Source organism: Balaenoptera acutorostrata, chromosome 1, assembly GCF_949987535.1.
Source record: "Balaenoptera acutorostrata chromosome 1, mBalAcu1.1, whole genome shotgun sequence".
NCBI lineage: Eukaryota > Metazoa > Chordata > Mammalia > Artiodactyla > Balaenopteridae > Balaenoptera > Balaenoptera acutorostrata.
This window is the reverse complement of record NC_080064.1, coordinates 96,170,704-96,197,405: the sequence shown is the minus strand read 5'-3', so window position 1 is coordinate 96,197,405 and position 26,702 is coordinate 96,170,704. Positions and strand designations below refer to the sequence as shown.

The 26,702-nt window shown below is 40.1% G+C and overlaps 1 protein-coding gene and 1 pseudogene across 3 annotated transcripts in view; both read right to left on the bottom strand.

Moving 5' to 3' along the window:
• Positions 1–26,702, bottom strand: part of EEIG2 (EEIG family member 2) — a 108,087-nt gene that overhangs the window by 40,387 nt on the left and 40,998 nt on the right. For all 3 annotated transcript variants that reach the window (XM_057528333.1, XM_057528340.1, XM_007169492.2), the window contains exons 3-5: positions 17,916–17,945; positions 12,169–12,285; positions 8,956–9,002 (exon numbers count right to left, since the gene is read on the bottom strand). In XM_057528333.1, the coding sequence (XP_057384316.1) occupies positions 8,956–9,002; positions 12,169–12,285; positions 17,916–17,945 (194 nt within the window). The remainder of the gene's footprint in view (positions 1–8,955; positions 9,003–12,168; positions 12,286–17,915; positions 17,946–26,702) is intronic.
• On the bottom strand, positions 22,379–23,961 carry LOC103018252 (pleiotropic regulator 1-like; annotated as a pseudogene).

The following is a 26,702-nucleotide window of genomic DNA, read 5'->3' as shown; positions in this document are numbered from 1 at the left end:
CAGTGCTGGACACCCTATGCCAAACAACCAGCAAGACAGGAACACAACCCCACCCATCAGCAGAGAGGCTGCCTAAAAGCATAATAAGGTAACAGACACCCCAAAAACACACCACCGGACGCGGTCCTGCCCACCAGAAAGACAAGATCCAGCCTTATCCACCAGAAAACAGGCACTAGTCCCCTCCCCCAGGAAACCTACACAACCCACTGAACCAACCTTAGTCACTGGGGGCAGACACCAAAAACAACGGGAACTACAAACCTGCAGCCTGCGAAAAGGAGACCCCAAACACAGTAAGTTAAGCAAAATGAGAGATAGAGAAACACACAGCAGGTGAAGGAGCAAGGTAAAAACCCACCAGACCAAACAAATGAAGAGGAAATAGGCAGTTTACCTGAAAAAGAATTCAGAGTAATGATAGTAAAGATGATACAAAATCTTGGAAACAGAATGGAGAAAATAGAAGAAACGTTTACCAAGGACCTGGAAGAACTAAACAGCAAACAAACAATGATGAACAACAAAATAAATGAAATTAAAAATTCTCTAGAAGGAATCAATAGTAGAATAACTGAGGCAGATGAACGGATAAGTGACCTGGAAGATAAAATAGTGGAAATAACTACCACAGAGCAGAATAAAGAAAAGAGAATGAAAAGAATTGAGGACAGTCTCAGAGACCTCTGGGACAACATTAAACACACCAACATTTGAATTAAAGGGGTCTCAGAAGAAGAAGAGAAAAAGAAAGGGACTGAGAAAATATTTGAAGAGATTATAGTTGAAAACTTCCCTAATATGGGAAAGGAAATAGTCAATCAAGTCCAGGAAGCGCAGAGAGTCCCATACAGGATAAATCCAAGGAGAATCACGCAAGACACATATTAATCAAACTATCAACAATTAAATACAAAGAAAAAATATTAAAAGCAGCAAGGGAAAAGCAACAAATAACATACAAGGGAATGCCCATAAGGTTAACAGCTGATCTTTCAGCAGAAACTCTGCAAGCCAGAAGGGAATGGCAGGACATATTTAAAGTGATGAAAGGGAAAAACCTACAACTATGATTACTCTACACAGCAAGGATCTCATTCAGATTCAACGGAGAAATTAAAACCTCTACAGACAAGCAAAAGGTAAGAGAATTCAGCACCACCAAACCAGCTTTACAACAAATGCTAAAGGAACTTCTCTAGGCAGGAAACACAAGAGGAGGAAAAGACCCACAATAACAAACCCAAAACAATTAAGAAAATGGATATAGGAACATACATATTGATAACTACCTTAAATGTAAATGGATTAAATGCTCCAACCAAAAGACATAGACTGGCTGAATGGATACAAAAACAAGACCCATATATATGCCGTCTAAAAGAGACCCACTTCAGACCTGGGGACACATACAGACTGAAAGTGAGGGGATGGAAAAAGATATTCCATGCAAATGGAAATCAAAACAAAGCTGGAGTAGCAATTCTCATATCAGACAATATAGACTTTGAAATAAAGACAAGAGACAAAGAAGGACACTTAATAATGATCAAGGGATCAATACAAGAAGAAATTACAATTGTTAATATTTATGTACCCAACATGGGAGCACCTCAATACATAAGGCAAATGCTAACAGCCATAAAAGGGGAAATCGACAGTAACACAATAATAGTAGGGGACTTTAACACTCCACTTTCACCAATGGACAGATCATCCAAAAGGAAAATAAATAAGGAAACACAAGCTTTAAATGACACATTAAACAAGATGGACTCCACTGATATTTATAGGACCCTCCATCCAAAAACAACAGAACACACTTTCTTCTCAAGTGCTCATGGAACATTCTCCAGGACAGATCATATCTTGGGTCACAAATCAAGCCTTGGTAAATTTAAGAAAATTGAAATGGTATCAAGTATCTTTCCCGACCACAACGCTATGAGGCTAGATATCAATTACAGTAAAAAATCTGTAAAAAATACAAACACATGGAGGCTAAACAATACACTACTAAAGAACCAAGAGATCACTGAAGAAATCAAAGAGGAAATCAAAAAATACCTACAAACAAATGACAATGAAGACAAGACGACCCAAAACCTATGGGATGCAGCAAAAGAAGTTCTAAGAGGGAAGTTTATAGCAATACAATCCTACCTCAAGAAACAAGAAACACCTCAAATAAACAACCTAACCTTACATCTAAAGCAATCAGAGAAAGAAGAACAAGAAAACCCCAAAGTTAGCAGAAGGAAAGAAATCATAAAGATCGGATCAGAAATAAATGAAGAAGAAATGAAGGAAACAATAGCAAAGATCAGTAAAACTAAAAGGTGGTTCTCTGAGAAGGTAAACAAAATTGATAAACCATTAGCCAGACTCATCAAGAAAAACAGGGAGAAGACTCAAATCAATAGAACTAGAAATGAAAAAGGAGAAGTAACAACTGACACTGCAGAAATACAAAGGATCATGAGAGATTACTACAAGCAACTATATGCCAATAAAATGGACAACCTGGAAGAAATGGACAAACTCTTAGAAAAGTACAACCTTCTGAGACTGAACCAGGAAGAAATAGAAAATATAAACAGACTAATCACAAGCACTGATATTGAAACTGTGATTAAAAATCTTCGAAGAAACAAAAGCCCAGGACCAGACGGCTTCACAGGCGATTTCTATCAAACATTTAGGGAAGAGCTAATGCTTATCCTTCTCAAATTCTTCCAAAATACAGCAGAGGGAGGAACCCTCTCAAACTCATTCTACAAGGCCACCATCACCCTGATACCAAAACCAGACAAAGATGTCATAAAAAAAGAAAACTCCAGGCCAATATCACTGATGAACATAGATGCAAAAATCCTCAACAAAATACTAGCAAACAGAATCCAACAGCACATTAAAAGGATCATACACCATGCACAAGTGGTGTTTATCCCAGGAATGCAAGGATTGTTCAATATACGCAGATCAATCAATGTGATAAACCATATTAATAAATTGAAGGAGAAAACCATATGATCATCTCAATAGATGCAGAAAAAGCTTTTGACAACAGTCAACATCCATTTATGATGAAAAACCACCAGAAAGTAGGCAAAGAGGGAACCTACCTCCACATAATAAAGGCCATATACTACAAACCCACAGCCAACGTTGTTCTCAATGGTGAAAAACTGAAACCATTTCCTCTAATATCAGGAACAAGACAAGGTTGCCGACTCTCACCACTATTATTTAACATAGTTTTGGAAGTTTTAGCCACAGGAATCAGAGAAGAAAAAGAAATAAAAGGAATCCAAATCGGAAAAGAAGTAGTAAAACTGTCACTGTTTGCAGATGACATGATACTATACATAGAGAATCCTAAAGATGCTACCAGAAAACTACTAGAGCTAATCAATGCATTTGGTAAAGTAGCAGGATACAAAATTAATGCACAGAAATCCCTTGTATTCCTACACACTAATGATGAAAAATCTGAAAGTGAAATTAAGAAAACACACCCAATTACCATTGCAACAAAAAGAATAAAATATCTAGGAATAAACCTACCTAAGGAGACAAAAGACCTCTATGCAGAAAACTATAAGACACTGATGAAAGAAATTAAAGATGATTCAAACAGATGGAGAGATATACCATGTTCTTGGATTGGAAGAATCAACATTGTGAAAATGACTGTACTACCCAAAGCAATCTACAGATTCAATACAATCCCTATCAAACTACCACTAGCATTTTTCACACAACTAGAACAAAAAATTTCACAATTTGTATGGAAACACAAAAGCCCCCGAATAGCCAAGGCAATCTTGAGAAAGAAAAATGGAACTGGAGGAATCAGGCTCCCACACTTCAGACTATACCACAAAGCTACAGTCGTCAAGACAGTATGGTACTGGCACAAAAACAGAAATTCAGATCAGTGGAACAGCATAGAAAGCCCAGAAATAAACCCATGCACATATGGCCACCTTATATTTGATAAAGGAGGCAGGAATATACAATGGAGAAAGGACTGCCTCTCCAATAAGTGGTGCTGGGAAAACTGGACAGCTACATGTAAAGAATGAAATTAGAACACTCCCTAACACCATACACAAAAATAAACTCAAAATGGATTAAAGACCTAAATGTAAGGCCAGACACTATAAAACTCTTAGAGGAAAACATAGGCAGAACACTCTATGACATAAATCACAGCAAGATCCTTTTTGACCTACCTCCTAGAGAAATGGAAATAAAAACAAAAATAAACAAATGGGACCTAATGAAACTTAAATGCTTTTGCACAGCAAAGGAAACCATAAACAAGATGAAAAGACAACCCTCAGAATGGGAGAAAATATTTGCAAATGAAGCAAATGACAAAGGATTTATCTCCAAAATATACAAGCAGCTCATGCAGCTCAATATCAAAAAAACAAACAACCCAATCCAAAACTGGGCAGAAGACCTAAATAGACATTTCTCCAAGGAATATATACAGATTACCAACAAACACATGAAAGGATGCTCAACATCACTAATTGTTAGAGAAATGCAAATCAAAACTACAATGAGGTATCACCTCACACCAGTCAGAATGGCCATCATCAAAAAATCTACAAACAATAAATGCTGGCGAGGGTGTGGAGAAGACGGAACCCTCCTGCACTGTTGGTGGGAATGCAAATTGATACAGCCCCTATGGAGAATAGTATGCAGGTTCCTTAAAAAACTAAAAATAGAACTGCCATACGACCCAGCAATCCCACTACTGGGCATGTACCCTGAGAAAACCATAATTCAAAAAAAGTCATGTACCACATTGTTCATTGCAGCTCCATTTACAATAGTCAGGATTTGGAAGCAACCTGTGTCCATCTACAGATGAATGGATAAAGAAGATGTAGCACATATATAGAATGGAATATTACTCAGCCATAAAAAGAAACAAAATTGAGTTATTTGTAGTGAGGTGGATGCACCTAGAGTCTGTCATACAGAGTGAAGTAAGTCAGAAAGAGAAAAACAAATACCGTATGCTAACACATATATGTGGAATCTAAAAAAATAAAATGGTTCTGAAGAACCTAGGGGCAGGACAGGAATAAAGACGCAGATGTAGAGAATGGACTTGAGGGCACGGGGAGGGGGAAGGGTAAGCTGGGACGAAGTGAGAGAGTGGCATTGACATATATACACTACCAAATGTAAAATAGATAGCTAGTGGGAAGCACCCACATAGCACAGGGAGATCAGCTTGGTGCTTTGTGACTGCCTAGAGGGGTGGGATAGGGAAGGTGAGAGGGAGATGCAAGAGGGAGGAGATAAGGGAACATATGTATATGTATAGCTGATTCACTTTGTTATAAAGCAGAAACTAACACACCATTGTAAAGCAATTATACTCCAATAAAGATGTTTAAACAAACCCCCCAAAAACGGCACAGTCCAAAAGGAAAGGAAGGGATGGGTAATGTTATATGAAGATGTGCTGATATATATGCATGTCTAGGAAAGGAGAAGGCTAACATGTGATATCCTGTTTGTTAAAAGTAATAAAAATAGCAAAGTTTACCAAAAAAAAAAAAGTCTTTCTCTATAACTATAATCTCTAGATTATCAGAATTACATTTGTGGAGATAGTACAGGACATAAGATAATCTACTTTTTGAGCTCTTCAGTATTTGAGTTTCACAGATAGAGAGATAAAATGGCAGAGAAAGGGCCAGAAAGGGAACATTCATAAAAAGCTCCTAAGAAGGAATGATGAATACATTTTCTTCTACTAAATTTTAATGCTCATTTTCTCATTTCACCCTAAACTGATTCCAGTAGGAAAATATATTGTTACCTAAGAAACCAAAAATTGTTTACTCTCAGAAGAGCAGGAAATAAAGAAAGAAGCCAGGAAATTATGGTTTGAGAGAAAGCAGCACAGGAAGGCTAAGTTTTACGAAAATGCATAATTTTAATCAAGAATTGATTTGTGTTAAATATATATATTTTCATCTTTATAAAGTAGTATGTAAATAGAGAACTACATGGATGTTGCTACATGGAAGTTGATGCATAGGGAATTAATTGTCTTCTTTTCTAGATGTATTTTTTTCTCAGATATTTAAATGATATCTGATTAACTATTTTTTGGTATGAATTTATTTATGTATTTATTTTTGGCTGTGTTGGGTCTTTGTTGCTGTGCGTGGCCTTTCTCTAGTTGTGGTGAGCGGGGGCTACTCTTCTTTGTGGAGCGTGGGCTTCTCATAGCTGTGGCTTCTCTTGTTGCGGAGCACAGGCTCTAGGCTCCTGGGCTTCAGTAGTTGTGGCACACGGGCTCAGTAGTTGTGGCGCGCGGGCTCTAGAGCACAGGCTCAGTAGTTGTGGTGCACGGGCTTAGTTGCTCCGCGGCATGTGGGATCTTCCCGGACCAGGGATCTAACCCGTGTCCCCTGCACTGGCAGGCGGATTCTTAACCACTGTGCCAACAGGGAAGTCCCTAACTTTCATTTTTAACTATTAAGTGTCTTCAAGATTGCTGACAGGCATCCTACTGCCTTTTCCCATTCAGCTCACTCTCTTGGTCTCTGAGAAGACTTTTACACATTTTTTCCTCTTTGCTCAAACCCCCACCTCCATCTTTCCCATCCTCGCTCTTCAATGATTACCTCGTTTCCTGTATCACTAAGAAAAGGAGCAGTTTGAAAATAACTTCTATGTTTCCACTTCTCATATATATGCATCTGTATCCACACTCTCTGCCTTCATCCCTCTTGACAATCCAAGGACACTGTTCTAGCAGTTGGCCCTTTTGTCTTCCGCACCACATTTCTCCTTGTCTCCTGGACCATTCATATCAGGATACAAGTATGCTGTGCTATCTCCCATCTTAAAAAAAAAAAAGATAAAAAGCTGCCCTTAACCCCACATCCTCTTTTTATTTAGGACCCCGTTTTTCTGTTCCTTTTTTGTAGCAAAATTCCTCACAAGAATTGTTTATACTCACTGTCTCCAATTTTTCTCCTCCAAAACTTTCTTTAACCCACACCAATGTGGCCGTAGTCTAAAAGCATTCCACCAGTGCTTGTCAGAGTCACCAATGGTCTCTATACTGCAAAATTCACAGATCAATTCTCAGCCCACGTCTTCCGTGACCTAATTCCGTAGTGTGTGACACAGCTGATTACTCCGTCCTTTTTGAAACACACTTTACCTGGTTTCAGGACAGTAGTCTCCTTTGGTTCCTTCCTCCTATCTCACTGGTTGCTCCTATGCTGGTTCTTCCCTATCTCACCGACCTCTAACATGCGGGAGTGTCCCACACCTCAGTCTGTGGTCCTTTTCTTTATTTATACTCATTCCCTGTAGGTCATTTAATCAAAGCTCATGGCTTTAACCAGTACCTATGTGCTGATGATGTCATGATTTCCAAATTTATATCTCCAGTCTGGGCCTCCCCACTGAACCCTATAGTGATATATCCAGCTGCCTACTCAAAATGCCTGGCTGGATGTTAAATAGACATCTCAAACTTAACATGTCTGATACCCAAGCTCCCAACCTGTTCCTCTTATAGGCTCTCTCATTTCAATAAATTTACACCATTCTTTACTCAGGCCCAAAACCTTGGATTACAAAACAGCCTCCTAACTCATCTACCTATTTCTGCCCTTGGCCCCTTCACTGCTCCCACAAATTGTCTATCCTCTACCTAGCAGCCAGAAGTTTGATAATTTTACATTTTACTCCTCTGTTTTAAACCCTCCAGTAGCATGTTTTTTTGTTTTTTGTTTTGGCTGTGCCGTGTGGCACGCAGGATCTTAGTTCCCTGACCCGGGATCCAAGCTGGGCCCTGGCAGTGGAAGCACAGAGTCCTAACCACTGGACTGTCAGGGAATTCCCAACACTCCAGTAGCTTTTTATCTCACTCAGATTATAAGCAGCCTATGAGACTATTACTATAATGGCCTACAAGATCCTTTATCATCTGGTCCCATCTCTTATCACCCTCCTCCTCACCCACTCTGCTCTAGACACACTGGTCTCCTGGCAGTTACTTGAACATGCCAAACACCCACCTCTCTCAAGGCCTTTATCCTTGTTACCGCTGTCTCAAATGCTCTTTCCCCAAATAACTGCATGGCTTGCTTCCTACCTCCCTCAGGTCTCTGCTCAAATATCACCTTTACCAGGAAGGACTTCCTCGACTATATAAAATAGCAACACTTCTCGCACCATGCCTCTCCTACCCTGCTTTATTTTTCTCCAAAGCATTCATAACTATCTTTATAGTATATATTTACTTGTTAGCTTGTTGTTTGTTTTCCCCTTACAGTACAAACTCCAAGGTGTCAGGGACTTGATCTATTTTTTTCACTGCTGTTTCTCTAGTGCAGTGGTCGCCTACCTTTTTGGCACCGGGGACCTGTTTCCTGGAAGACAATTTTTCCATGGACGGGGATGGGAGGGTGGGGGGTTCAGGCGGTAATGCGAGCGATGGGGAGCGGCCGATGAAGTTTCGCTGGCTTGTCCGTCACTCACCTCCTGCTGTGCGGCCCAGTTCCTAACAGGCTGCTGACCGGTACCGGTCCGCGGCCCGGGGGTTGGGGACCCCTGCTCTAGTGTCTATAGATTAGGGCCTAGCACATGGCACTTAATAGGTATTTATTGAAGAAATGACAAATCCACAGAGATCAAATTAAAAAGTTAAATTTGTATAATTTCACCCAAAACCTGAAGACGACAAAAGACCCATGGCTTAAATAATTTAGAGCACGGAGAGTTTCTTTGGTAATAAGTAACTTCTGTGAGGGTCAGGTCAGTCTCCTAAAAGAGGAACTATTCCTTCACTGGTATTAGCCTACAAACACTATATAATATGAATGTGAACATTTAAACAAATAAATCACTATTAAACTTTCAGACAAATAACTCATTTACTGAGCATCAACTTACGTTTTAAAACATGGGTCACCAGACATCAGTTGCATACTGATTAAAACCTAAACATAAGAAAAAGAAATATTGTAATTATAAAAATCTTGAGAGGAGAAGCCACGTTCTGCTAATCTATGCACCTTCCACATCACCTAGTCCAGTATTTCCTATTTATAAATAAAATGATTACTGAATTGGGTTATATCCAATATTGAATTGCTGCTTTATACAGACATAGGTTAAAAATCATTTTTAACATTAACAACTTTGTCACTGCAAAAATAAGAGTGGAAAAGATGGAAACAAAAAGCAAGGGCTTCACCAGTAACAATCTTCTGGGTGTGTGCTGTTCTGGTCTATTTTATCTGTCTTTCCTCCCAGACTCCTGTGGTGTTTAAGTGTCTGGAATGTTTTCCTCCAACATGTTTGCCATAATGATGCTTTCAGGGGTGCCTGCTGGTGGCCTGTAAGAGTAGAATGCTTCTGGCCTTTGCTCTAGCTTTGGACCAGAATGAATGAATGAATTTATTTTTTTAATCATTCATGATTTTATTCATTCATGAAGCAATTATAATATTTTGTAAAGATCAGGCTTAGAAATATCTGATCTTCCTGACACCCCGAGCTATTCAAGACCTTTCACCCACAGAAAGAGGCATTTTCCTCTGGAGGATCTCTATATGTGTTTATCCTGAAGACTAAATGCTTAATTCAAGTCTCCACATACCTATTAGCAGCACCTGAAATATGAAATGCACAGGGTTATCTATGCAGTTCCCCATTCTAAGAAGCTAAAGAATAAAAGGACTCAATATTTGGAGAAATGTGAACTCTCATACACTCTGCTGATGGGAATGTAAAATGTTTCAGCCACTTGAAAACCAGTCAGGTAGCTCTGCAAAAGGTTAAAAGCAGAGTTGCTATGTGACCCAAGAATTCTGCTCCAAGAGTACTTACTCTTGGATACATGCCCAAGAGAAAAGAAAATATATGGTCACAATGAAACTTGTATATGAATGTCCATAGCAGCATTGTTCATAATAGCTAAAAAGTGAAAACAACAAGCCAAATGACCATTAACTGAGGAATAAATAAAATGTGGTATAGCCATACAATGGAATATTATTTAGCCACAAAAAGGAGTGTAGTACTGACACATGCTACACCATGGATGAACCTTGAAAACATTATGCTAAGTTTAGAGAAGCCAGACACAAAACATTACATATTCTATAATCTCATTTATATGAAATGTTCAGAATAGGTAAATCCATAGACAGAGAGTAGATCAGTGGTTGCTTAGGCTGGGGGGAAGGGAGGAGAGTTGGGGGAAAGTGGGAAGTGACTGCTATCGGGCTCATACGAGGTTTCTTTTTTGGGGTGATGAAGATGTTCTAAAATTGATTACGGCAGTGGTCGGACACACCTATGAATATACTAAAAACCATTCCGTTGTGTACTTTAACTGAGTAAAATGTATGGTAAGTGAATCATAGCTCAATAAAGCTATAAAAATTTAGAAGTACTCAATGTCCTTCTCTACCTACCAAATGGATCAGCTTCTCTCTCAAGGTACTTACTATGTGACTTTAACTAATGTTCTTGCCACCTTCTAGAAAGAAGGAGTTAGCATCTGTAGAACATCCACCCTGCCCCAGAGTATACTAGGCTCTGTGAGGATACTACTGCAAACACATTCTGGGAAACCTACCAGGCCAAGACCTTTTAGAGAAGGTCTCTGGAAACAGCCTCCCCCGCCTCCCAGATTCTGCTGACGTCATCGCAAGCCAATGCCACTTAGCAGCTGAAGTTCTAGGGAGGGCAGGGAAGCTGTGAGTAAGCACAGGAAGTCGGTCTACAGACAGAATGATAATGCAGAGAGCCAAGAACAGTCCCTGAGAGGCCTAGAAAGCTCCTTTAGTTCTTGGGAGTTCAGGTCTGGTTGTAACTTCCCATCCTAGGGCTCTATGAAACGTCCTTGTGTTCGAACTAAAGTTCCCTTTTACATGAGCTAACCTGAGGGATTTCTATTCCATACAACTAGTGTTGGCAAAATCACATACAGTAACTCATTTAGGCCTCAAGAACAGGTCCCTGGGGCAAGTACTGAAATTCCCCTTTTACAGAGGAGGAAACAGTGGGGCAGAGGTGAAGTGCATACACAGGGCTCCAGAGATCTAAGAACAAACACAGAGCCCTGATGCCATAATCCACGCTCCTGCCACGTGGCTGGGATTATGCTCCTTAAGCTCCCTAAGCCTATGGCTACTCAAAAAATTCTGGTTGAATGAATGAATGAATGAATACCTAGAGTACTATTATTCAGAAATAGTATTTTTTTGTTGGACCAGAATTTAAAGCTTTGTTAATGCTTTCTGAAATGCTGTTATTCTCTAGGTGCTGATTGCCTTTTAAGAAGCAGCCATAGGATCTTATTGTGTTCTGGGAATAATGATGATAATGGTGATAGTAACAAAAACCTTAACAGTAGTCATGAATTAAGAATCTATTAAGTGCCAGGCATAAGCTAAGTGGGTTTGAAAACTGTTAGATATAGGGTAATTCTTTTGTCCACTAACTTCTGACCATTCAGTTTTTATTCAGGATTATTTTCCTTTCTTATCGTTAGATAACTTACCATAATGGGGTAAACCTAACTAAAACACAGCAAAAGGTTTATCCAGTGAGTTTTACTAGATGCAAGGTACCTTACAAACATTTTCTCTATTGGTTTCATTTAATACTCCAGCTCTCTGAAGTGTGTATTCCCTCTGGGTTCACCAGAATACATGGCTCCTGAAGGTACTTGGAAACAGTAGGGCAGATGCCCAAAGTGAGTTTCACCTGTCATTTCACTTGTTGCGAGAGAACCCAGTGACTTCTATGTGCCCACCACAGCTGCTTTGGAAATCACGTCTTGGGAGCTATAAGCATTGTAAGGTATTCATTTAAGATGCTCCTTCTGCTCATTGAGCCCTTATGCCGTAGTGGTTGTGTGCATTCTTCCCTGAATGTTTACAGCACCATGTGATCATGAAGGTGAACATTTGTTACTTTTCAGTGCTTCTGTGATTTGGACAGTTTTTTCTTCTACATGGTGAGTATTTCAGTGGTATGTTCAGCTTATGATCTCAATACTGATTCCCATCTTGCCCTTGACAGTATATACCTACGATTATTTAAAGGCAGAGAATCTCATTTGTTGACATGTAAATCTAGAAACGTGCTTACTTTAAGAATGGAATTATCCTGTCTTGTATTTTTGGTATCATAGCCTTCCAGTAAACAGCGACGAGTGGTATTTCCTGATCCAGCAAACTCTGCCAGGTTTAGATCTGCAAAGCCCAGCTATGAAAAGAAAGATAATTATATTAATAGAATATCTCCTAGGCTTCTATCATATTATCTTTAAAATAAACATTCAACCCATGCTCTAGCCAAGTGGTCTCAAACTTCAGTTATTTGCAGTTTTTGCCAACTTAACAACACCTGTTCTATCCTTTGCTTAATATTGGGTTGGCCAAAAAGTTTCTTCGATTAATGAATACGTTGTTCAATCAAGTTCTTGGTGAAAATGAAAAATGTGTCTTATTTTACTTAAAACCGAACGAACTTTTTGGCCACCCCAATGTGTCTTAGAAAATTGGCTCCCTTTTTGTAAAAATGTATTACCTATTCTACTCTTGTCTTAAGCAATACGATCTCTGAAATCACATGTTTGATTGCTAAATGTATTTTTCTGCACACATTAAAATATATAACTTAACGTAAAAATAATGTATATTAAACAACTGAGGGGCTTCCCTGGTGGCGCAGTGGTTGAGAATCTGCCTGCCAATGCAGGGGACACGGGTTCGAGCCCTGGTCTGGGAGGATCCCAAATGCCGCGGAGCAACTAGGCCCGTGAGCCACAATTACTGAGCCTGCGCGTCTGGAGCCTGTGCTCCGCAACAAGAGAGGCCGCGATAGTGAGAGGCCCGCGCACCGCGATGAAGAGTGGCCCCCGCTTGCCGCAACTGGAGAAAGCCCTCGCACAGAAACGAAGACCCAACACAGCCATAAATAAATAAATAAATAAATAAAAATTAAAAACAAACAAAAAAAAGCAACAGTCTTTAAAGATTATCTTTAAAAAAACAAAAAAACCCAAAAAACCCCAGAAAAACACAACTGAAATCACTGCAAGTAGCAGTGGTGCTCACACCGCTCTATGGGAAATACTAGCAGACCAGTCATGGTCATTTGCACACACATAGAAAAAACCATTCAGACTCTCCTCTCCCTGTTCTGGTCTGGTTCTATTCCCAGTTAACCACTGGTGACTGCGGATAGTTGCAAATTATTAAGTTCTCACTGCCCACCCAAGAGCGAAATGATTTAAGTGTATCACATACTCTCTTTGGTACAAGCTCCTCCTCCTTTACCACCTTCATTTGCCTTGCTGGTAAAGGTGGTAAAGGTAAGCTCTATATCCACAACATTTGCCTTGCTGGTCCCCCGTGAGCTGAATCTCTCTTTATGAAGCCTTCTTCCTTCCTTCCCCACACCAACCTGCTCTGCTGTTACCCAGAAGCTCAGCTCAAACACATTCCTCCCTCTTATTACTACTCGCGTTTGGTCCCCATTTTCTGCAGCTACCAAAGATGACCCTATGGTCTTTCCTCTGATGTTGCTCAACCCTACTTCTCATTTCCAAGTGGTACAAAAAATCACTCCCTTATATCATTATTTTTTGAACAGTCTATTCTATATGACTAAGTGTATATAGTCTTTTATTAACAAAAAAATGTTTTGAGCTTGCAATTGATTAAGTACATCTCCCTGAATATATAATAAAAAGTATTATACACGTCAAACCCTGCTGTGATTTTAAGTTGAGTGCTGTGATTTTAAGTTGCCTGCTTCAATGCTTTAAGACATGCAGTGAAGAACATATGAATGGCATTTAAGATGAAGATTTTTATTGTAGGATGGAGCATTATTTTAGTGGTTTTTAATTGGTATAAGAAGAATGAAGAATAAGAACTTAAGAGACCAGTTGAAGGACCACAAGCTCCAAAAGCAGTAAGTCAGGAACATATCAAGCCACAGGTAATATCTACCTAATCTTCACATGATTACTCTGGTCTTACTGCCTCTTTTAGGGATTCAAGAGATCAGCAAAAAGCCTGGATATGTCCAGGGCAAAGCCACATTCAAATGAATATGGGAAGACTCCTGGGGCTGTGTGATCACACATCATCCACATGCCTTATTTCATACATTATCCTTTCTCTTTGAACCTCCAATACCTTTTCCATCCACACTCTTTGCTGATGTCTTGCTTCCTATTTCACTCAGAAATAAAAGCAATCAAAAGAGCATTCAACTTCCACAAGCTCTTATCACCAGCCACATGCACTCGCCTACCTGAATCTGTGCCCACATATTTACCTTCCCACTTACTGTAAGTGAGCTGGCTGTGCTCCCATCCAAGGCCAACCACTCTCCTCTCGCCTATTCAAGTTCATCCCTTCAGGGATTCTTCCCTCTCTATGGATCATTCCCAGAACACAAACATGCTGGATTTTCTCCCATCTTAATGAACTAAAGAAAACAAAACCTCATGCCACACCTCTCTCCAGTCTACTGTAATATTCTTCTACTCCCCTTTGGAGCAAGACTCCTCGAAAGACTTGTCTATATTGACTGTCTCTGATTCCTCTGTCCATGGCCACCTCGTCAACTTCATTTCCCCCTCTCCTCCTCAACCACTCTTCCAGCCACAAGGTCCTTTTCCTTGAAAAATGCCAAGATCATCTCAAGGCCTTTAGCACTTACTGTTCTTTTGCCTGACACATTCTCTTTTAGATCTTCTCACAGCTTTCTTCCTCACTGCATTAGGGTCTATGTTCAAATGTCATCTCTCTAAAGGGGACTCCCCTGACCATTCTAGAACATGCCTCGCTCCCCCCACCTCCCCTGTAGCTGTCACTGTCTACCCCTTATCTGCTTTATTTTTCTTAGTAGTTATCATCACATCACGTACATACACATTTCATATTTATTTTATTGTCTGTCCCCCTCCCTCAATCTCCTATTAGAATGTAAGCTCCCCAAAGTCACGGATTTTTGTCTGTTTTGTTTACTGCTGTATCTCTAATACTTAAAATAGTGGCAGGAAATATTTTCTCCCTGAATGAGACAGACTTTCTAGGACCAGGCCCAGGCTGGGACACAGGTGCTCCTGTACTTGGCAGATAGTGGATCAGAACTCCTGTCTCTGGCAGACAAGCTCAACTCCTTGCAACCTCACCAGTCAGGTACCTCCCTCCTCTCCTGGGATGAGGGGTGGAAAGAGACAACAGGAGTGTTAATAAAATGTTGAAAGAAAAAATATATATATAATGAGGAAAAAGATGAATTCTTAAGGGTTCAGGTACATGTCAGTATAGTTTAAAAATACTTTTAGTTAGGGCTGGTATACAAAGTATTTTGAAATTTTTAAATAAACATTTTTCTCTGCAACAAATTGAAAAAAAAATAGTTGCAGGAACAATGCTTGGCACATAGTAGACAGTTAACACGTATTTTTTGAATAAAAAACAGCCCTTTGGCTTACCATCCACTGTTGGAATGCTGGTATTACAGTCACTAAGCATACAACAAGTTTTTAAAAAAAAGAATCTGGTCAGTCCCCATTAAGAAAGCATGCTAAGGTCAACATTTACTGAGCACCTTTTATGTGCCAGGCCCTGCTTTAAATACTGGAAAACAGTGATGAACAGGACAGATAAGAACCGTCTTGCAAGAGCTTAAATTGTAATGAGGTACAAGAGAGTCCATATTTCCTTATGATTTTCTCTTTGGTTTCACTGAGATAACTGTCTCAATAAAATGGCATATATACATATATATATACATATATATAAATTGTAGGTATAACTGTGGTAGAGCTTCCTTCAATTGGCAAATAATTTTGAGCATCTTCATTCCAGATAATGTTAGGTATTAGGAATGTATATTATTCCTATTCTCAAGGAACTCATAAGGGAAGATAGAAAAGGAAATAAATTCCCATAAAAAAAGTATAAGTGCTGTGATAAAGGAAGGCACAATTATAAGAAAGAGAGGAAAAAAAATTTCTCAGTGGGGAGGGATGACTAAGCTGAGTTCTTAATGATACATGAGTCGACAGAAGCACATGCATGGCAGTAAAAACATCAAGTCACAAGGCAACAAGGCTAAAACAGCACGGCACACTCCAGGAATGTTCTCTGGGCAGTATGTCTGAAGCATAAGGATGAGTGAGTGAGTGGGTGAGTGTGCAGACAGATGATTTGCAAACCAAGATGGGTCCAATATGCTAGGTTAAAGACTTTTCATTTCATTTTCCTTTACAGGCAATAGAGAGCTGCTGAAGGACTAAAAGTGGGGGAAGGATATGATCATCTTTGAATTTCAGAACAATCCCTCTGGCAATAATATAGAGGATGAACTGGTGGGAGACGACAGAGGCAGAGAAAAGATAGGAGGCCAATGCAGGTTTGAAATAAGAAATAATGAAGGCATAACCTAGGGCAGTGGTCTTGCGACTGGAGAGAAGAGATGGTTTCAAAAGCTTTTTAGAAGGGAGAAATCAAGATCTGTCAGTCATAGCAGACCGTTTTTTGCCTACCCACCATTCAATGCCCTGATATTCCTTGCTAGCAAGTCCTGATTTTATTCAAGTGTCCACTCTTAGCTCATCCATGTACACAAGGAAAGTAACCCAACCTCTAGCTGACTGTTAAGTTGTGATTAGTCTAAGCTAACCATGGCAATCCATTCCTCCTGCCCATGACTAGTTTAGGAGTGGGCATATGATCCAGTTGTGTCCAATCAAAGGTCAGGGAAATCCTCTGGGGAACATGTAGGAAAAGTTTTCTCACTTGAAAAAGTCATAAATGGGGAAGCAGCTGGGCTTTGTCATATGTGAATGTGTTGACTAAAACTTGAGCAGCTACCCACCTCCTGACCATGAAGGGAGCTAGCCAAGGACAAAGCCATCACATACAGAATGTAAGAAAAAAAAGAGAATGGTAACATGGATTCTTGATGATGTTCTTTAGTCAGTGGATTAACCAATCCTGGAGCAGCTCTATCTCACATCTACAGCTCTATCTCATATCTACCTGTTTTGTGAGATTAAAAAAATCTCTAGGTGAGGAGGGTTTTCTGTTACTTGTACCAAAGAGCATCCTAACTGATATTGCAGCCAACTAGTTTTAGAAGGGTGGGTAGATTTGATAGTTGAAACTAGTGCCCTGGTTCTTGGCTTAGATGCTTAGATGACTAGATTGATGGAGCTACCATCACAGAGAAATACAAGAGGAGTATGTGGGGAGTTCCCTGGTGGCCTAGTGGTTAGGATTCCTGGCTTTCACTACCGTGGCCCGGGTTCAATCCCTGGTCAGGGAACTGAGATCCTGCAAGTGACACAGCGTGGCCAAAATAAAAAAAAAAAGTGGTTTAGAGATTAAAGAGGTTTAGAAATAAAAGAGTTGGGTTTCTGGTAGTATTATTAATTACTAATTCCTTCTATCCAGCAAAAAAGTGAGCACATTCATTAGTAATTCCATACAGCTAGTAAAAGTATAAAGGATAGTAGTGATCATGTATACAGAGTGCTAAGAGAGCACAGAGGGGGGAGTCCTATTCCACTGGGGGTTGGGTGGGACTGAGAATACTGAATTAACAGTTGCTATTGTTTAATGCAAACCAGAGATTGCCTCCTAGTAAGGAAACTGAAACTTAAGAATAACATCCCATAATCAACATTTAGAAAGAATATGCCTATAATTTATTGTTGGATCCAACTATTCAATCTCTGAGTTGCTTTATTTAAAAACAGCCAAGCTTAAACAGCAATTAGAAAAGCAAACCATCTAATTTTTAAGCTTATAAATAGCAATGAATGATATTATAAATTCCAAAGGTGTTAAAGAACACCAACTTACCTTTGCATAAGCTTTTCCACCTTTTAATTCCTGCCAAAGATAAAAAACACTATAAGGATATCATATGACTAAAGATTTAAAATTAAATATATGTCAAATAATTTTGAGGTAGATATTTATAGGCTAGCAAATATAGAGTAAAATTCTGATGATCTTAAATCCAACTGTTTGGATGTCCCCTGCCCCCCTGAAAATAACCAGAATTTTTATTTAGAATTTAACTTAAATCTGAAGGAGACAAATGGTGAGAAGACAAGCTAATATTTAATCTATTTGCTGAAGAAGAAACTGCCAAAAATGTCCTGGACACATTGCAAGAACATGAATCATCAAAGAAAGGTTAAATTAATTACTGAGTTAAGCATATTAATAATATATTGTACAAAGATTTCAACAAGAGTTGAAACCCCCACCCCAGAGACAACCACTGTTATCAACTTTTAGGAATTGTCCAAAAGATGTGTATATACATTTCTGCTTTACTCAAATGACAGCACACTACATATACTGTTCTATACCTTACTTTTTTCCACTTAATATATATGGCATTGTTCTACGGTAATACAGTAGAAACTCCCTTATCTAAGTCTTATCTAAGTGAAGGAGACTGGCAAAAGTGAAAAGTAAAAAAAAAAAAAAAAAAAAATATATATATATATATATATATATATATATCTTAACATTTTACTTTAAAATATATAACTACATTAATTTGCCAAATCCCTCAATTTAGGACATCACACAGATGCAAGAATTAAGTGTAAAACACTTAGAACACTGCTTAGTATACAGTATACGTACTCTGTATTATGTTTTTGCCGTTAAAATTAGGGCCAAATTCTCCTCTCCTCACTCACTTTTTTTTTCTAGTGGGTTTTTTTCTTTATTTAAGTTTACAAAATACATGCTTATAGAAAATTAAAACATTATAGAAATATATAAACCCAATCATGAAAGTTCTCCCATAATCCCATTCTCACAAAGCCACTGATAACAATGTGGTGTTACTTCTCCATTATTTTTTAGAGCATAAACAAGTTACTCTACCAAAAAAAAAAATGCTTGCACAGCTTCCTTTTTTATATAAGAGTAAAATTTGGACATATTATTCCAGATATTTCTCACTCTTAATGGAGAGAAACTACATGAAGATACCATAATCTATTATACCAGTCCCTTATTGTTAGGACATCTGGGCTAGTTTTTTTTTTAATAAATTTTATTTATTTATTTATTTTTTGGCTGCATTGGGTCTTCGTTGCTGGGTGCGGGCTTTGGGGTGAGCAGGGGCTACTCTTTGTTGCGGTGCGTGGGCTTCTCATTGTCGTGGCTTCTCTTGCTGCAGAGCATGGGCTCTAGGCGCATAGGCTTCAGTAGTTGTGGCACGTGGGCTCAGTAGTTGTGGCTTGCGGGCTCTAGAGCTCAGGCTCAGTAGTTGTGGCACACGGGCTTAGTTGCTCTGTGGCATGTGGGATCTTCCTGGGCCAGGGCTCGAACCTGTGTCCCTTACATTGGCAGGCGGATTCTTAACCACTGCACCACCAGGGAAGCCCAGGGCTAGTTTTAATTAAAGACGAAGGTGAAATAAATTTGCTGTGTACAGTTGTCAGATTATTCCCATTAGGCAGTTTCCTAGTAATTTCATTTCTTTTTTTTTTTAAATTTTTATTTTTTTATTTGTTTTATTTATTTATTTAATTTTGGCTGTGTTGAGTCTTCTTTTCTGTGCGAGGGCTTTCTTTAGTTGCGGCAAGCGGGGGCCACTCTTCATCGCGGTGCGCTGGCCTCTCACTGTCGTGGCCTCTCTTGTTGTGGAGCACAAGCCCCAGACGCGCAGGTTCAGTATCTGTGGCTCATGGGCCTAGCTGCTCCGCAGCATGTGGGATCTTCCTAGACCAGAGCTCGAACCCGTGTCCCCTGCATTGGCAGGCATATTCTCAACCACTGCACCACCAGGGAAGCCCAGTAATTTCATTTCTAATGAAGAGTTAGCCAAAGATTCCAAGCATCTTCAGTATATTCTGGAAAACTACCAAAGGTTGTAACAACTACACTCCCACCTACAGCATGCAAGATAGGATATGTATATTTGGAAATGCTTATTCAAAATTATGGTATAATTTCTTAATTTGAAACAAATTTTAAACTGATTGTTCCTGTAATTTTGTTTTCTAACTATAGAAAGTGAAGTGTGACAAATTTTCTTGCCTGATAGGGAATCAGGATCCTAAGGACAGGGTTTGTAAAACTCAGTATATGCCAGAAAGAGGCACAGGCATCAGAAACTTAAGTAACACTTTTCTATGAAGTCTTCACAAAAGACTGCAGCCCTTGCTATAGCTTCAAATACGTCCACTGGTATCTCCAGTTATTTCTCCAGGGTTTGATACCTATATTGGTAACCTACTGCTTGTGGAATACAACTGAAACTCAAAACATAAACTTTCCCTGCCACCACCAGCTGTTCTCATTCAACTGCAGCAGACAACTCTCTACTCCTGGGACACACACCTCTCACATGTCTGGTTTGTCACTTCACACCTCATTTTAGAGTACCCTTTTTCTTCTCTGACCTCTCTCAAGACTCAGCTCAAACACCACTGACTCTTATGAAGTCTTCCATAATCCTCCTCAGGGAAAATAAATGGGCTTTTCCTCTGTGTTATTCTGGCTTTTTAAAAAAATAAATTTATTTATTTATTTTTGGCTGTGTTGCGTCTTCGTTTCTGTGCGAGGGCTTTCTCTAGTTGCGGCGAGCGGGGGCCACTCTTCATCGCGGTGTGCGGGCCTCTTACTATGGTGGCCTCTCTTGTTGCGGAGCACAGGCTCCAGACGCACAGGCTCAGTAATTGTGGCTCACGGGCCCAGTTGCTCCGCGGCATGTGGGATCTTCCCAGACCAGGGCTCGAACCCGTGTCCCCTGCATTGGCAGGCGGATTCTCAACCACTGCACCACCAGGGAAGCCCTATCCTGGCTTTTTGCTGGTACCTCTATGACAGCATTTCTGTAATAAGGTACTAAAGTGGAAGTCTTAAAGCAGCGGTCCCCAACCTTTTTGGCACCAGGGACCAGTCTCATGGAAGACAATTTTTCCACGGACTGGGGCTGGGGTTGGGGGGGGATGGTTTCGGGATGATTCAGGTGCATTACGTTTATTTTGCACTTTATTTCTATTATTATTACATTGTAATATATAATGAAATAATTATACAACTCACCATAATGCAGAATCAGTGGGAGCCCTGAGCTTGTTTTCACTTGCCACTCACTGATAGGGCTTTGATATGAGTCTGCAAGCAGTTGATTTATTATGGTCTCTGCAGTCAAACCTCTCTGCTAATGATAATCTGTATTTGCAGCAGCTCCCCAGTGCTAGCATCACCGCCTCATCTCCACCTCAGATCATCAGGCATTAGATTCTCATAAGGAGCACACAACCTAGATCCCCCGCGTGCACAGTTCACGGTAGAGTTCGCGCTCCTATGAGAATCCAATGCTGTCACTGATCTGACAGGAGGCGGAGCTCAGGCAGTAATGTGAGTGACGGGGAGTGGCTGTAAATACAGATGAAGCTTCGCTCACTCACCCGCCGCTCACCTCCTGCTGTGCGGCCCAGTTCCTAACAGGCCACGGACCAGTACTGGGGTTGGGGACCCCTGTCTTAAAAGACAGACACACCTCACCTGTCTACTTCCTGAACAGTATCTAGTGCAGAACTTTATAGAACATGCACTCAAAAACTGTGGAATAGGGCTTCCCTGGTGGCGCAGTGGTTGAGAATCTGCCTGCCAATGCAGGGGACACGGGTTCGAGCCCCGGTCTGGGAAGATCCCACGTGCCGCAGAGCGACTAGGCCCGTGAGCCACAATTGCTGAGCCTGCACATCTGGAGCCTGTGCTCCGCAACAAGAGAGGCCACCATAGTAAGAGGCCCGCACACCGCGATGAAGAGTGGTCCCCGCTTGCCGCAACTAGAGAAAGGCCTCGCACAGAAACGAAGATCCAACACAGCCATAAATAAATAAATAAATAATTAAAATAGCTTAAAGAAAAACCCCCAAAAACTGTGGAATAAACATACAGAAGACTTCAAATCCTCTAATCCCAAATTATCAGTCACAGATATCACTTTTTAAAGGATTAAAAAGAAAGACTGCTCCCCTCAAAACATGTCCTACTACAGTAAGCAGTTTTGTAAGTTAAAAAAAAAAGGTGTGCTTTAATAAAAGTGATAAATCATTCTATCTTTAGGAGAGTTATGTTCAACAAACCCACATATGCTTGATATCTGCATCTTACCTCCCAGGATCTCAAACTGTTTATTTTAGAAATAAAAACATGGGGAGAGGACAGTTCACTGTAAAATATGAAAAAGCAATGATTCAGGCATGTGAGTTTTTGCTTTATATTCCTAGCCAGAGCACAAATGACTGGATATTCTCATCAACACCAAGCTTAAAGAGAAACAAAAAACAAAACTGGAACCACCATGAAGACAACGCCACATTAAAATCTCTTTCTCTTGATAATTTCTGGCTTCCAGCTGACTGGATGAGTTTCTTCTGTTGCTGTATCATCCTCTCCGTACACTTTAATGGTTTTATCAGCTTCAGCTGTTAGTAACCGACTTTCAGACTGATCAAAAGCACAAGTAAATATTCCTGACTCACTGTCCAAAGACCCAGGCTGCACTGCTGCATAAACTCTCTGGAAATTGTAGCCAGTTCTCCAGTTCCAAAGATGCATAGTGCCATTGTCAGCTCCAGATACAAATACTCCATCAGAATTTACTGTCAGTGTATTAATAATAGCATTGTGACCAGAAAGATTTTGAATGAAACTTCCATCAGGGAATTTCCACTGTTTTATGTTATCTGGAGAACCAGATGCAAATGTGTAATGTCTTGGATGTAAAACCACAGCCCTGACTGATTTTTTGTGATTTGTTAATGTGACCCTTGTTTTTCCAGCCACCAAATCCCATAATCGTATTGTAGTGTCATGGCTTCCAGTAATAATTTGTGGTTCTGCAGCTTGACACCTCACTGCAGCCACCACGTTAGTATGTCCAGATAACGTGTGTACGCTGGCTTTAGTTCTCACATCCCAAATCCGTGCAGTTGAGTCTCGGCTACAGGTCACTGGCACGTTGATTGTTGGGTGCAGATCCAAACCATACACTGTACTCAGATGTCCATGAGAGTGCCTTATAACCTTATGATACTCAAGATCCCAGCAGTTGACTAGTTTGTCTTCTCCACAGGAGAACAGGTACGCGCTCCTTGTGCTCACTATCACACCACGCACTGTACTGACGTGCCAAGTTAATGACAGTTTTAACTTGCCACTAGCCAAGTCCCAGATCTTTATAGTTCTGTCAGCAGATCCAGTAACAAACCACTGATTTCCAGGTTCCACAGCAATACATCAAACCTAGGCAGGATGCCCACTGATCACTCTGTAGAGTTTCCACGGTGGGTGCCACTGAGGTTTTGGCATCGTAGGGGCTTTTTTAGCCATCAGTGTGGAGTTCTTGGCATTGCCACCATCCATAACAACCGCCCCTGCAGGCTGTGACTGGTCAGAAGCCCCAGGGTGTCGGTGTTCACCTCCAGCAGGTGCACTACGGTTTGCATCGACCCTGGCTTGAGAAGTAGGTAATGCCACAGCTAAGGACTGTGCAGCTGATTCACTCAGCATTCTTTGGATCTTAGTATCTGCTGTCAAAGCAACCCCGGGTCCTGGTGGATATGGATGTGTACCTGTCACCAAACACTGAACTTCTTGTCCTTGATTGGCAGGATACTGTTTGTGTCCATATGAATCTGATGCATTCTGAGGGCCTTTCTCTTTAAGATTTTCTTTTGAGGTAGGCATATGCAACACAGGACCATACTCATTATGCAGCTTGATTGCCATTTCTCGTTTGTGACTGTTCATCCAAAGGCACAGGTTTTCCATTATCAGCCACAAACATGACATGGGTTCTCTTCAATGACCTGAACACAAGCGAGTGCACAGAATGTTTCTGTACCTCCTCAACCATGACGCCATGGTTTATGTAGTCGCTCCGGCAGGGAAGAAACACTAATCAACAGGATGGAAACCGCCACCACAGCTCTCCTCACTCACTTTTAAAAATGTGTTTGCTGAATGGAGCTGTCTCTTATCTTTCTTTCATAAACCAGATACACAACACATTATCTACCATTTCCATCTTTAAAGAGGAGAATTGAAATAAGCTGAAGAGTAATCTATGGTAAATTCTATTGTTCATGAATATTTGCTATCCTTCCCCTTCCCTGCCCGTTTAGTGAGGCTGTGGCCATGCCACCAGATCTACTCCATTATGAATTACCAAATTTTCCTTCTTTATTAGGTCACTGTCATATCATTAATAGCGCCTTTCATCAAACAAAGCAAAACAAAACTTTCTCCAGGTGATCCGTGTCTCTACTGGCTAATTCTTTTCTTTGCTCCCCTTTACAGCGAAACTCTTCAAAGATTTACCCAAATATGCTGTATCCCACTCTCTATTCAATCTACTCTAATTGGGCTTTTGCCCTCATTTTTCCCTCTGCAGTGGCTCTAAGGATTGCCAATGATCTCCATTTTTATTAAAGCCAAAGGCTTTGTCTTATCTTACTTAATTTCACAACAGTATTTGACAGGCTTGGCCACTCTTCCTCCTTCCTTATACCATTTTGCTCTTTAAACTTCCAAGGTGCCACCATTGCCTAGTTTTACTCCTACCTCTCTGGCTGCTCCTCACTCTCCTTGGCAAGACCTATTCCTTTATTCAACCTCTGTGGAAAGAATGCTAGTTGTATCTCAACTATCTATCCTCCCCCTCTCCATAGTAATAGAATCCTCTATTTTTAGTTGGGCATTGGCTACCCAAAATAAAGTAACTGACTACATTTTCCACTTGCTTTTTGTACTATAGCAGTGTAACTAAGATCTGGCCAAAAGTATACAAGAAGTGATATATATGAATTCTTCCTCCTTTCTTGTACCTGCTAAGTACTTTTATACTACCTCTAAGTGTTTGGTCTAGGCCTCTTGTCTTCTCTATCTACACTTTCTCCCTGGTTTATCCCATTCAGGTCTATGGCTTTAAATAAAGATTGTATGCTGATGACTCTCAAATCTTTATTTCTAGTCTGAACTTCTTCCGAGAGTAGTATTTTAAATGCCTACATGACATGTCCACTTGATGTCTCATAGACACCTCAAATTTAACATGGCCAAAATAGGCCTACTGATCTCTATTTATCTGCCCCCAAAATTGCTCCACTTTGAGTTTTTGCCATTTCAATAAATAGCACAATCATCTACCCATATGCTTAGGCAAAAGGTCTAAGAGTTATTCTCAATTCAGTTTCCCTCATTCACTATATCCAATCCATTAGCGGCGGTCTACCTCCAAAATACATCCTGAATCATACCACCTCCACTGTTATAACTCCATGCCAAAACATAAGCATTCCTCACCTGAACTATTCCACTCAGTTAAGTGGTCTCTGTAATTCATCCTTCGTATAGCAGCAAAAGTGATCATAAAAGATCACGTCTCTCCTTATTAAAATCCTCAAATTGATTCCAAATCTAATTGGAATAAAATCTAAACTCCTATAAGGCTCTACCTGATCCAGTGCCTCCAACCTCATTATCAAGGACTTCCCTTTCCATGTTTTCCATGTTCCAGCTAGGCTGGTCTTCTATCTTTAAACATGTCAGATTTGTTGTTTATCCTGAATGAGGTTCACAGTACTTTTGAATCTGTGGCTCAGTATCTTTCATCAGTTTTAGAAGATCCTCAGCCACAATCTCTCACGTCTCCTTCTAGGGCTCCAATTTTATGTGTGTGTGTGTGTGTGTGTGTGTGTGAAACCTTTACACTGTTTCCCATGTCTTACACTCTGTTCTGTGTATCCCGCCCTTTTTCTCTCCATGATTTAGTCTGGATATTTTCTTTTGTCTTATTTTCCAAGGTTTTCTTCAGTTGTGACAAACCTGCTGTTAAATACATCTGTTGAGATTTAGTTTCATCTACTTAGCTTTAAATATCAGTTATTGTATTTTTCAGTTCTAGAATTCAATTTGATTTTTTAAATAGTTTCAAGTTCTCTGATGTCCTGTATTGCTGACTAATTACAATTGTTGTAAGAAGTCTGTCTTAGATCTTCTCCAAATCTGTATCTTCCATGGGTCTGTTTTTATTATCTATTTTTCCTTTTGATTTTGGTCATGTAGTCATGTCTTTTAGTATGCTTGGTAATTTGTGTGTGTGACAACTTGAAGAAATAATTTTAGGCTCAGAATAATGTTATTCTCCTCCAGAGAAGATATATTGATACATTTGCTTCTGGCAAGCAGTAAGGTCAGGGACTGAGCTAACCTTCATCCAAGCAGCGACTGAGCTGATTGGAAGTTGAATTTCAGTTTTTGTAAGGGTCGATCTATACCCACTATATTCCTTCTTCTGGGCTGAAACTCTTAGTAAGAGTCTTAGACTAAAAGCTAAGAGAGTCCTAACTTAAAGCTTAGAGAGTCCCAACTAAAAGCTTGGGGTATTTACCAAGGCTCCTTCTGCTGGTGGGCCCTGGACTCCATTTTTGTACCCTTAGTCCTGTAAAATTGTCAGAATCTCAGCTCAGCTTCTTAGCCTCTCCATCACTGCTTTTGGCTCAGCTCCTTAGCTACTGCTTACAAATGAGCAAATGCTTTGAGGGTAAAAGCAATGCCAAATGTCAGGCTCATCTCTTTAAGCTTCCCTGGTCTATG